Source organism: Barbus barbus (assembly GCF_936440315.1).
Source record: "Barbus barbus genome assembly, chromosome: 35".
Classification (NCBI taxonomy): Eukaryota; Metazoa; Chordata; class Actinopteri; order Cypriniformes; family Cyprinidae; genus Barbus; species Barbus barbus.
The window spans coordinates 976,512-990,328 of NC_136763.1; the positions used below are offsets into that span (position 1 = coordinate 976,512).

At 34.1% G+C, this 13,817-nt stretch overlaps 2 protein-coding genes across 2 annotated transcripts in view; both read right to left on the reverse strand.

The window, feature by feature from the left end:
* The window catches only part of LOC306855450 (tether containing UBX domain for GLUT4-like), a 29,390-nt gene extending 19,014 nt beyond the window's left edge, over window positions 1-10,376 (reverse strand). The window contains exons 1-5 of the mRNA XM_079394187.1: window positions 10,263-10,376; window positions 9,473-9,528; window positions 9,253-9,367; window positions 1,861-1,961; window positions 550-607 (exon numbers count right to left, since the gene is read on the reverse strand). Coding sequence (XP_079250313.1) covers window positions 550-607; window positions 1,861-1,961; window positions 9,253-9,367; window positions 9,473-9,528; window positions 10,263-10,352 — 420 coding nt within the window. The 5' untranslated portion in view covers window positions 10,353-10,376. The remainder of the gene's footprint in view (window positions 1-549; window positions 608-1,860; window positions 1,962-9,252; window positions 9,368-9,472; window positions 9,529-10,262) is intronic.
* LOC306855257 (pyrroline-5-carboxylate reductase 1, mitochondrial-like) overlaps window positions 1-13,817 on the reverse strand; it is a 251,100-nt gene that overhangs the window by 56,707 nt on the left and 180,576 nt on the right. The gene's annotated exons all lie outside the window — the stretch shown is intronic.

Here is a 13,817-nt window from a genome sequence, read left to right on the forward strand (position 1 = left end):
TACGAGCTGTAAAGGCACTGCCCTGTTCTGGAAAAGGGGACGGGGAGCAGCAGCTCATTTGCATTTAAAGAGACATGCACAAAAACAGCCTGTTTCTACTTCCACTTAAAATACGCATTTTCAAAAACATATAATGAATGATCTGTGGGGTGTTTTGAGGTGAAACTTCACAGACACATTCTGGGGACACCTGAGACTTATATTACATACTGTAAAAAGGGGCATAATAGGTGCACTTTAATTCCACAATGTAACAGATTTGAAAATAAAGCAGTATATTAATGAGAAAACCATCCATGGGACATTCCAACATCCACAAAAAGATGAATTCACAAAACATTGATGTTGTGTTCGTGTCGACCCAGAGATGTTTAGATATTTAGGCCTTAATTCGTGGAAGAGTGAATTAAGACTCGCAGAATAGACTCTGTATCTTAACTTCTTTCTTAAGAAAATGTGTGTGGGAACATGCAATACGTCAGTAAATGAAGTGATTCTGAGTTGATGCTGACTTTAACAGCGACGCACAGAGATCTAGCACTGTCTCACCTCGTCTCTCATGTAAACGCACACTGGCATAGGTCCAGACGCGTCCAGATCAGACGTCCTGTGAGGAGGAAACACATCACAATATCTGTCAGGAGAGAACAAACAAACACACATGCTGGACTCTGAACACAAACACGTGTGTCAGATATACAGTATATACTCTGAGTTCCTGGACTGAGACCAGCAAGTTTTTGGAGCCAGTTTTTATCCACGTTTTTGGAAAAAACGGCTGTGGATTTTTATGGGAATAAAACATGGAATCAAATGGAATCCCACTGTATTTAAATTATAGTTCTGTGAGAGCAGAGGGGGAGTGGCCAGTGAGAAAGGGGGAATGGCTTGTTGTAGCAGTGGGAGGAGCCTGTGAGAACATGAGCAGGTGTTTAACCCTAATTATGCATTCATAATCTGCTTACTATATTCACATTCCAGGATTCCATTTGGACTCGAAGAATCGCTATTTTTTTTAAAGCAGTCATAACTTAATATTTTTAAACTAAAACCATGTTAATGCATTAACTGTGCATTTATATGCAATGCATTTACATTTATTAATGCATTTACCCCTTTTTTTATAAATAAAAAATATTGAAAAAAATATAAACAAATATTTTACAATGTCTGAATTTAATTAAATTCCTTTAAATGTATTACTCATGTTTGCACAAAAATAATCCTAATTTATAAAACCTAAATATTTATTTCTAAGAAAACAACAAATATTACTCTGAAAAGTTTCAAACAAAATTGATTAATTTTACTTGCATATTCACTTTTAGATTAAAAAATCTATGAATTTTTCATGCTGCAATGGTTTCTGCAAATATTTTGACACTAATATAATTTCATAGATCATTTTACAGAAAGTGTTTTGACACCTAATAGAACTCCATACATATTAAACTTTTATTTTAAATGGCTATATCTCTGAAAAAACAATTGTAAAAAATATGAAAAAATAAATTATGTGTATTTTAAGGGTCTTAAAGCTTTTGCAAAGTTTCGTTTGCTTATTAAAAACTATGCATTTTTTTTAGAAATGTTTATTTATCTACTGTCAAAGCGGGCCGGAGTGCATTATGAGGGTTAAAGCGTTTGGCAGCGGTGCTGAGCGCTCGTAAAACGGCCCGCGAGCCTCAGAGTTCACACGATCTGGCTGCATTTAAAAACCACAGCGGGAACTCGATTCTGCTGGAGAGGAATGGGTTTTACTTCAATCAATAGAGTCAGAAAGAACACACACATTTCACATATAAACAACATGCTCAGAAATGAACCAGCTGCAGCTTTCTCTCACAGAACAACACACACCTGGTTTGAGGAAAGTGGGTCAGTAGATCCCATAACGTCTGTCCACTCGAGAAAGAGCCTTGAAGACGAGAGCCGTCCTCCATCTGCAGCGCGATCCGCACCTGAACCAAAACACAAAGATCACAGAGAAATCATTATCAAGAACAATTATGAACTCACACTAGCATTCAAAATGTTTTAATGTTTAAAGAAGCCTCTTCTGCTCATCAAGGCTGCATTTTGAACAAAAATAAAGTAAAAATTGTGAAATATTATTGTAATTTAAATCAGCTGTTTTCTATGTGAATGTGTTAAACTGTAATGTATTTCTGTGATCTGCAGCTGTATTTTCAGCATCATTACTCCAGTCTTCAGTGTCACATGATCTTCAGAAATCATAATAATATACTGATTTACTGATCAACAAACATTTCTGATTATTATCAATGTTGAACACAGTTGTGCTGCACAATATTTTTGTGGAAACTGTGATACATTTTATTTTTCAGGATTCACAGATGAATAGAAAGTTTAAAAGAACAGCATTTATTTGACATAGAAATCTTTTGTAACATTAGAAATGTCTTTACTGGCACTTTTGACCAATTTAATGCATCCTTGATGAATAAAAATATTAATTATTTAAAAACAAATTTTTTTTAAATCATACTGACCCCAAACTTTTGAATGGTAGTATATATATATATATATGTATGTATATATATATATATATATATATATATATATATATATATATATATATATATATATATATATATATGCAACTAAAATAAAAGTAGGAGAAGAATTAATAAAAAATAATAATAAAATCTAAACGGTGTCTAAAATGTGTACGGTGTTAAGCTATCTGAGACTTGTTATGGCACTTGAGTATCATTGCTCTTTTGTTGATTTTGATTGCTTCTATTGTCTTCATTTGTAAATCGCTTTGGATTAAAGCATCTGCTAAATTACTGTTGAGTTCACAGGAAGTGCAGCATGACATCAGAGCTCAGGCTCAATGACATCATCAGCTCCACCTGAGCCGCACGCAGTTAAACACGCAACACGAGAGCTCGGATCGCATCTGCCGTTTTACAGGACTGTGTTTATAGCGGCGAGAGACAGCAAGAGGAGCGCAGGTGTGTTTGTAGCCAGATGAAAGGAAAATGAAAATCACGCTCTCGTTTGATTGAGAGATCAAGGAGAAAGTGATTAATGAGCGGGGCCGCTCGTAAAGCATGATGGGTAAACCTCCGTCCTGTGGCTGCTCTCACTCATGCTTCAGGCATGTGGAGCTGGGAGTGTGTGTGTGTGTGTGTGTGTGTGTGCGGTTCAGATCGAACACAAACACAGGCCTTGATGTTCTGCCCGGCTCCGGCTCACATTCTTCTGCTCAATTACAGGTTCCTCAGCATCTCATGCGCGCTTTTCAGGTTTTATCTCTTATAAAACGATCTGTGACCCTGGAGCACAAAACCAGTCATACGGTATAAGCTGAATAAATAATCTTTCCATTGATGTATGGTTTGTTATGATAGGACAATATTTGGCTGAGATACAACTATTAGATAATCTGGAATCTGAGGGAGCAAAAAAATCTAAATATTGAGAAAATCTCCTTTAAAGTTGTTCAAATTAAGTTCTTAATGCATATTACTAATCAAAAATGAAGTTTGGTAGGAAATTTACAAAATATCTTCATGGAATATGATCTTAATATCCTAATGATTTTTGGCATAAAAGAAAAATTGATCATTTTGAGCCATACAATGTATTGTTGGCTATTGCTACAAATATACCTGTGTTACTCATGACTGCTTACTTATGATACTTGCCTAATGGAGAGAGAGTTGGGCTTGTAACCTGAAGGTCGTGGGTTCGAGTCTCAGGTCCGGCAGGGATTGTAGGTGGGGGGAGTGAATGTCCAGCGCTCTCTCCACCCTCAATACCACGACTGAGGTGCCCTTGAGCAAGACACCAAACCCCCAACTGCTCCCCGGGCGCCGCAGCATAAATGCTGCCCACTGCTCCGGGTGTGTGTTCACTACTGAGTGTACACTTGGATGGGTTAAATGCAGAGCACTAATTCTGAGTATGGGTCACTATACTTGGCCACACACCACTTCCCTTTCCTTTTGTGCTCCAGGGTCACATATTAGAACTGAAGGAGAGTTCAGGTTATTATTTAACGCACGCTTGTGAGGCTTTGATACACATTCAAGAGTTTTAAGACCATTTGGATCTGACTCTCATTTCTTTCATGTTGATAACTACATTGTTATCGTGATGTTGTTGACTTATGATTTCCATAAACGTACAAAAAATGAGCTCGCTGTCTGACTGGGCAGTTTATTTTGTTTACTGAATTCACCAACAGTCAAACATTTATTGAGAGGTCGACAAATTAAAAATAACCTATTTAGAAATATTTTTAAGAAACAAAAAATGACAAAAGCACATAAAAATGACTAAAAATAAACTGAAAATATAAAAATAAAAGCAAATATCATAGTATAAATAGTATATATATGTGTTATTTTTGTGCATACTTAAAGTAAAATAAAAATGAACTATTTAGAATTTTTCAACAAATAAAACCAAAAAAAGATGAAAGCACAAAATAACAAAACTCAAAAAACTAAAATTAAAAGTGAAAAAAATAAATAATAATAATAAAAAAAATATATATATAAAAGTTAATTGCACTGCTTCCAGAAAAATTACAATAATAGTATATAAATATACTATTTTGCTTCAGTTGTTGTGCATACTAACAAAACTAAAACTGGCTTAATAACAAACAATTTAGAATATTTTTAAGAAACAAAAACAAAGAAAAGACAAAAACTATAAAACTATAAAAACTATAAGAGTTTATAAATATACTATTTTGCTTCAGTTGTTGCACATACTTAAACTAAAACTGAAATAAAAAAATTAAGAATGTTTTAAGAAACAAAAACCAAAAACATGATGAAAGAAATTGAAATTCAACATCATAAAGTTTAACCTTAAGTATTAAAATAACTGAAACTAATAAACTAAAACTTATATATAAACAAAATCTAATAAAAATGATAAAAACACAAAAATACTAAATCTATAACTAAAATAATGCGAAGGCACAAAATCTAAATAAAATCAAGTCAAAATATAAACAAAAACTATAACAGTATATAAATGATATTAAAATAACTGCTAGTGGCAGCTGATCAGAAAATCTCCGTCTAGCAGCTGATATTTGTGCAAACATGACACGAACACGCAAACAAACATGCAATCGTCAGGAACACATAATTACAGCGCCTCGTTAACAGAGCGCAAACGAACCGGGTCACACTGGGCTGTCAGAAAACATTACACTAATATCTGTTCTGACAAAACCATGAAGCATTTCACAATCTGCAGCCTCGCCATGGGCTTTATCTGGTTTGTTTGACTAATTATATACATTTTATTAATTCAATAGCATAGCTATGAGTATTCAGTATTCAAAAACGTTAGTAGCCTCATATAAAATCAATGTAAACTAAAGAAGCTCATGTAAAAGCAGTTATTGAACTGAATCAACATTGAACTAAATTGATCGGAGTTATGACTCTAATGTCTCTTTAGAGCCGCTTTACATCTGAAATTGAACTTGTTTCATAATTGAAACAACTTTACACAGTTACTGAACCGAATCAAATTTAACTAAACTGATCTAAATACTGATTCTATTTTCTTTTTGGAGCTGCTTTATGGCAAAAAAACCCAAAAAAATACTTATTTTTTATATTGATTGAACTTTAGACAGTTATTGCACTAAATCGTTTTAGATTTTAAAGCTGCTTTTTGGCTGAAATTCAACTTTTTTTAATAATAAAATGTACTTTACAGAGTTATTGAACTGAATATGAATCAAAATGAACTAAATTGATCTGAATAATGACTCTAATGTCTTTTTAGAGCTGCTTTACAGCTGAAATATAACTTCTTTCATAATTTATGAACTTTACAGTTGGGTGATTCTTCAATTGCAGTGGCAATGTCCCTCTACTTTACAACAGTTGAAATCAACTTTAAATACCAATAAATCATAAAATGTTTGCACGGTTGTGTTCTGTAGGATAAACACATTTTGTGCACTGTTAATAGTTACATTTTTTATTTTAAAATGCATATTTAATCGAGTTTTAGAGATTGCATTTGTAACAAAATATGGATGTTCCCGCCGTACCTTAGTAATTGCAACAATATAACATTTTTAACACAAATAAAGTGGCTATATTGCGAATATAGATTTTATTTAGCATGCACAATTTTATTAAATTGGCTTAAAAAATACATATTTTGTTATATTTTAGAAAAAACGTTGTGTCCCCCAAATTCATGTCTGTGGTGTTACAACAGTGGATGTAGCCCCTTTAAGAACAGGGAGGATTGTATTTGCACTACTTCCTGTCTGTAAAGGTCACTGCAGGTGCTGGCTGATCTGAGGGGTGCATGGGGAGGACATTCTTTCTTATTCATTTTCTTAAGTTTAGCTAAATTTCTGACGAATTCATGTGTCGCACTTTATTAGTGTCTGTGGTGTTATGTTGATAACTTGCAGATCTGACATATTTTATATACTTATACTTATCTGAATCAAAATTGAACTAAAATGATCTGAATATTGCCTTTACTGGCCTTTTAGAGCTGCTTTACTGTTGAAATTGAACTTTTCATCCTTGATGAACTTAAAACAGTTTTTGAACTGAATCTGAATCAACATTGAACTGAATAGATTCGAGTATTGACTGAAATCATATTTTATGTAGTTTCTGTCTGATTTTCCTGTCAGTTACTGTGAATCGGCTGTGAAACGATCTGTATTGTATAAAGCACTGTAGGAATAAATGTGAATAACAGCCTGAGATGAACCTACAGTGTTGTCTTTCACTGATTCTTCATAAAAACAAAGGTTTGACTTGATTTTTAAGTGCTTCCAGCCCTGTTTTGGTGGGAAGTGTTGAGGGACTGAACGTGTGTGTGTGTGTGTGTGTGTGTGTGTGCTTAAAGAGCAGAAACACAGGTTTTGAAGTGAGGAATCAAACGAGCACACACACCGCGTGACGCTGTAGTAAACGCTGGGCCGGTGAGGTAATTCTGCACACACACCGCGGTATCATTAAACTCCCTGATCACTGACAGACAGCGCATCATTTCTCAGAACGAGCGCAGGAGGTTTACTAAACTCTTACGTAACGGTCACAGCGCCTGCGGTTAGTTTTAGTTCTGGGCCAAATGTGCTTTTTACTTTTTATCATATTCATTCAAGCTGTCCTGTTTAAGTCTGGGAAATTTAGTCAATTAAAACTGATAATTCACAACTGATAATCACAATTATTTTGCTTAAAATTACTGATCATGACTGCTGTCATTTGAGAAATTACACCAGAACTATTGCACTTGTTTTTATTTAAATTTTTGTTTAAAAATTGCAATACATCAAATTAAACTACATGAAAATGAGAAATAATTCCTTTGAGAACAATCACATTTTTTTTCAGTTAACATTATTATTATTATTTTATATTAGTGCTGCCAAACAATTAATCGCATCCAAGTTTTTGTTTACATAATATATGTGTGTACTGCGTATATTTATTATGTATATATATAAATACACTCACATACACCTATATATTTTGAAAATATTTACATGTATGTTTATATTCATATAATTAATATTTTATACAAATATATTTCATATATAAACATATATTTTTCTTAAATATATACATGCATGTGTTTGTATTTATATATACATAATAAATATACACAGTACACAAACATATGTAAACAAAAACTTTTATTTTGGATGCGATTAATCGTTTTACAGCACTATTTTATATTATTTAATATATATTATTATATATATTATATTATTGAATATTATTTATATTATTATTTGAAGTAAAAATAGGGTTTTTTAATGATTTCAGTTCTAGTTGACGATAATAAACCTGTTTCAGAACACTAAAAATTGTTATTTAAAAAGCTCTATAAGCATCTTTATATTTCATAGTTACTTATTATTTAACAAAACACTCTACAACTTTTTGTTTTTGTATTAATTAGTAAGACAGGGACACATTATTGAAGGCCAAAGGCTCATTTTGGGTAAAATCAACCATTTCCGAAACAAAAATTTTGATTTTATTAATATTTTTTCTAAAGAAAGATAAACGGAAAAAGTGAAGAGAGCGATATTTACGGAGTCAAAATGAACATTTTCACCTGAGATTCAGAGCCAAATTACAGCAGGATACAAAATCTTCAGAAAGATGGCAGCATCATGTTATTTTTACACAGAGATGGGTAGCTTTATAAGTAAAATCTGTTGACTTTAGCAATCTTTGTTGCATTATATGCCTATGGTGACAGTTCAAATATGGGAAAACGCACTTTTTGTGTTATTTTTTCCCAAGTTTGATTGCATATAACTCAAGCATTTTTAAAGATATCGCAATATCCGCTAACACTTTATTTTAAGGTGACATAATACAGAATAATTACCTAATTAAGTACTTAGTAGTAGTCGTTGTACTTACATGAAAATAAAGGTACTTATCATGTAACTAAGTTATGTAGCAGCCTGTAATTACAGTTAGTAATGATGTAGATGTAATAGACAGCTACTGTTACACATGTTACAAACAGAGTCTGTTACACAGATACTTATACACTTAAGTACAATCATGATACACTTTATTTTAAGTAGCTTATTTCTGTGTAATATTCTGTAATTTTAATGTAATTAGAAAGGTATTACATGCATTTAATCTGTGTATTGGTGGGTTAAATCAAACTAAGGGGTACTGTATAGATACACATGAAGTGCACTTAAGTACAATCATGATACACTTTATTTTAAATAGCTTATATCTGTGTACTTACATTTATAATTATGTTGTATAAAGTCTGCAACACATATGTAACAATCTTTTGGTTAAATAAGTATCTGTGTAACAGACTCTGTTTGTAACATGTGTGTAACAGTAGCTGTCTATTACATCTATATAATTACTAACTGTAATTACAGGCTGCTCCATAACTTAGTTACATGATAAGTACTTTTAGTTTCATGTAAGTAAAACGGTTACTACTAAGTACTTAATTAGGTAATTACTCTGTATTATGGACACCTTAAAATAAAGTGTTACCCAATATCTTTTTAGATGTTTGTTCTTAATAAGTATTTCTTTTGCAATATTTATTTTTAAGACCCAATATGCTTCAGTTCCAGAGATACGGGGATTTCACTGTGGTTCCTGGAGTTAATTGTTATTGCACACATTATCAGCGCTCATTCCGTGTCAGTTCTGGTTAAAGCGGCCAAACTAAATCAGTTTCACTGGCGTATAAACATGCAGACACACACACCTCACTCTCAGCTCCCGTCTGCAGCCGAGAACACACCACCATCTCCAGCTTGGCATTATTCGGCAGACTGGCAAAACGCCACTGCAGAGACAAATCTAGAACAATCCTCTGAAACCTGCAGACAAAGAGAGACAGAGACAATGAGCCGCCACACACACACACACACACACACACACACACACACACTCTCTCTCACACACACACTTCAGGTTACACTCACTTGAGTCCATGTTCATCTGGATTAAAGCCGTGTTTATTACACACATCCTCAAGAACCTGCAAGATTAAACATTTTTAAATTAATTACTTATAAATATAAAACTAATCATTTAATGTGTCTCAAATCATCATCACGATCAGGCTGCCATGCTGTGAACACACCTATGCTCCCTTAAAGTCTAGTGCACTAGGTAGACAGCTCACAAACCCAGCTGAATTAGAATTTACCTATGATGCCCAAAATAGTTGAATAGGACACTACTATTATTACTCAATCTGAACACGATACCCAAACAAACGCTGTCTAGGGCACTAGGTAGACAGCTCACTACATAAGAAGCACTTGTACTGCACCTGTGTCGCCTACAAACGCTGTCTAGAGCACTAGGTAGACAGCTCACTACATAAGAAGCACTTGTACTGCACCTGTGTCGCCTACAAACGCTGTCTAGTGCACTAGGTAGACAGCTCACTACATAAGAAGCACTTGTACTGCACCTGTGTCGCCTACAAACGCTGTCTAGGGCACTAGGTAGACAGCTCACTACATAAGAAGCACTTGTACTTCACCTGTGTCGCCTACAAACGCTGTCTAGAGCACTAGGTAGACAGCTCACTACATAAGAAGCACTTGTACTGCACCTGTGTCGCCTACAAACGCTGTCTAGTGCACTAGGTAGACAGCTCACTAGTTCGGCTGAGAACGCGATTCTCCGAGCAGCTGACTGTAAACACACACAGCCTTCGCGATGAGGTTCAGAAACACACACGGGTGTGTAACGAGCTCGTACCTGTAATAAAGGTGTGTTTGGAGACACTTTGACAGTCTGTCTCCTTCCATTCGGAGTTAAAACTGACACAGCCGAACCGCTCGCCGCCATGACACTGTGACGTCACGGGTGTTTGTTTGACAAAACTTTATTCGTTCCTGAGACTCGATATTCTGTCATGCTTTTCAGACTACCCTTCTTCAAAAAGCACCTAGCAATAACTTTAGCTATTTAAAAAATATGTTTTAAAAACAACTTGTGACTCAAATGATAAAAAGGCACACATTTTTTCTCTAAATTACACAAAAAAGAGGAAACCAGAGGTAGTACACATATCACGTAAATTAAGTTGCTAGTTGCAATAATTGTTTATTTATGACAACAGCAGGCACGTGCAGAAGGGGGTGCTTTGCCCTTTTACACAATTATTCAAAAGTGCCCCTCTCAGACAAATAACAATGATATTGTAGTCAATAAAACATAATGCATTTGAATTATAACATGACAATGTGTACAAAATGGTAACTAATCACTGAAAAGTGTATTTTATCTGTCAATCTGAGGCGTTGTGTTTTGCTCGACTGAGAAAATGTATGCTAAACGACTACAAAAGCACAAAACCGTGCAGAGCCAAAGTCACAATAATGGTAATCAGTGTTCAATTCATTTATGTGTGATGCACCGTTTACTATTTGATGAAACTCATAGTTAATAAAGCCCAAGAGCTATATTTAATTTATTTTATTTTAATTAATTTTATTTTTTTTGGAACCCATGATATGTTTTTGGGGTTCATTGATAAATAAAAAATTAAAAGAAACAGCATTTATTCAAAATAGAGATGATTTGTAACAACATCAATCACTGTTTCTATCAAATTAGCAAATCTTTGTTGAATGAAAACCTTTGAATAATCAATACAGAAAATTCCTTCAAATGATCACAGCACATTGTGCCCTATTTTAAAGACTTTTCTTACTAAACTATACACTGCTTAAAAATACATCTGTTCAGAATGTGTAGTTTTACTAGTCAATACAAAAAATAGGCCTTCATAAAATATAATCAATCAAAAATGTGTAAATGTTCAATAATTCAATGTTTTATTTAAAAAAAAAATGTTTTACTAACAAATCTAAATTAACTTTTCAAATCATATTCATAATCATATTTTGTTCTGAGATCTGATTGTATGTTCTATGCAGTTTTGTGTTGTGATTGCATAATAATGCATTTGCACAACAGCATCACAATGTCCTTTAGCTACTTTTAGCAACAACTTCTCCTGCCTTTAGCAAGTTCTCCTGAAACTTCATTGGCACCACCGGCGGCTTTACTGCTCGTGTCATCTGAACTCTCATTAAACCACAGTTTATATTACACTGGACTGCTGTGACCACATCATCATCATCATCATCATCATCATATACTGACCCCAGACATCTGCGCTGCTCTGAATGGATTGTTCGGAATTCAACTGAGTCTGAAAACCACTGAGTTGTGAGACTGTTTCCTCGATGAGCCACAAAAATGTGGAAGTTCCTGCATGTGTTGTTTTGAACTTCTACAAAGAACAGAGTATTTACAATCAACTCCGTTCACGAGGATAGAGTTCTAGAGAACGTCCCATACAGCAAAAAAAATTAAAACAATTCTGGCCAAAATATATTTTAAATATATGCTACATATATGCTGTAAACAGTAAAGTATCTATCTATCTATCTATCTATCTATCTATCTATCTATCTATCTATCTATCTATCTATCTATCTATCTATCTATCTATCTATCTATCTATCTATCTATCTATCTATCTATCTATCTATCTATCTCCTCTGGCTCGTTGGATGCCACTTTGAAAAGGCAAACAAGTGTTTTAAAGGAAATCATGCTGAATAGTTCAGGTTTTGTCTGTCTTCACTGAAGGTGAGTCTCCACCTGTGGCTGATGATCGCTGTCTGTTCGGTGAATGTGACCTTTCTCTGGATCTCTTTGATGTAAGGCCTTCAAAAGGATCCAGATAAGTGAAGTGGAAGCCAGTCTAATGAAACGAGGGAACGCGAAATCGAGATCCTCTGGGTGTCGAAGCAGGAAGAGTCCCTCAACACATCCTATGCTTTTCAAGAACAACACAAGGAGCCGTAAACATGTAGGGGCTGTGAAGAGTGACTCCATACATCTGTGAATTAAAGACAGACCCCAGACCCCTCTGGAGCTCTTCTGGATCTTTCCAGTCATTCCTCTGATGTCCCCGGCCCCGTGCCTCGGGCTCAGGGGCCGTGCGTTTCGTGTCGCGCTGCTGTTGGCGTGGAGGGCCCATGAGCGCGTCCATCTGCGAGTAATTTAAGCCCATGTTTTTCCTCTTAACCGGACGGACTGTGATGGAGCAGGAGGTGTATGTCAGTGACAGCCTGGCATCCCTTTGAAGAGGCGTGGAATGAATTCCCCCCGGCCGGGTGTGACGCCCGTCACGAGGAGCTTCTGCTCGCGTCTTTATCTGTGCGCTTGATGACACACACTCAGCAGTCCCTGTTACACCACAGAACAAGTGTCTGTTATTTTAGTATCTCTGAGATACCATCAGAGTTTTTGTTCATATTTTTAATTAGATTTTATTTTCAGATTTTCTGCTTTCATGTTAATTTTAGTTAAAGTTTTAGTTATTTTGTTGTGTGTTCGTGTCTTTTTTTGTTGCTTTGTGAATTTTTATTAATTTTATTTCAGTTTTAGTTAAACTACATGAAAGAGAGAACGTTTGCTGAAATAAGATGTTTTTAATATTTTCTTTTACTTCAGTTAACATTTATTTTAAGTATCAAACATATACTTTTATTGTTTAGTTTTAGTTCACTATAATAACTGGTTCATTGATGATATGCACGGTTATTATTGCAAACTCAAACTATAAAAATATATTTGTTAATATTTACTTCATTATTTCATTACTTGAAATAAAATATACATTGGCTGAAATAAATTATATATAAAATACTTTTATTTCAGCTAGTTGCCAAGGCAACATTTCTCTTTTTGTTAAGTTTAAGTTGATGTATTAAGTACTTAATAATCTAAAACTAAAACTTAACAACTGTAAAAATTATTTTTTGAAGTTGTGCATAAAACAAAAAAGTATTTCAGTCTTACTACTTTTCTTTATTTGACCAATGTACAACACAGCAAAATGTATTAAACTCATAATAACATTTAAAAAAATACAGTTATTCTACAAATGCACATTCTTTTTCATGCATGTTATTTATTACTCATTTTACACTATAATATCAACATAAATTAAATTAATTGACTATTAATTTGAAATTTTTAAATTATTGTCTACAAGAAAACGTATTATTTTCTATGCACTTTTTGAGTCTATTTTAAACTTGTTTTTATATAAAGCACTCTGAATGACCGTTGTGCATGAACTGTGCAATATAAATAATCCTTGTCTACCCAACACTGTGCTGAAGTCTTTGTCTTGTGGAAATATTTTCTGTATTGTTAGTTATTAAGATTTACATTCATGCATTTGGCAGATGCTTTTATCCAAAGTGACTTACATTGCATTGAAGGTAT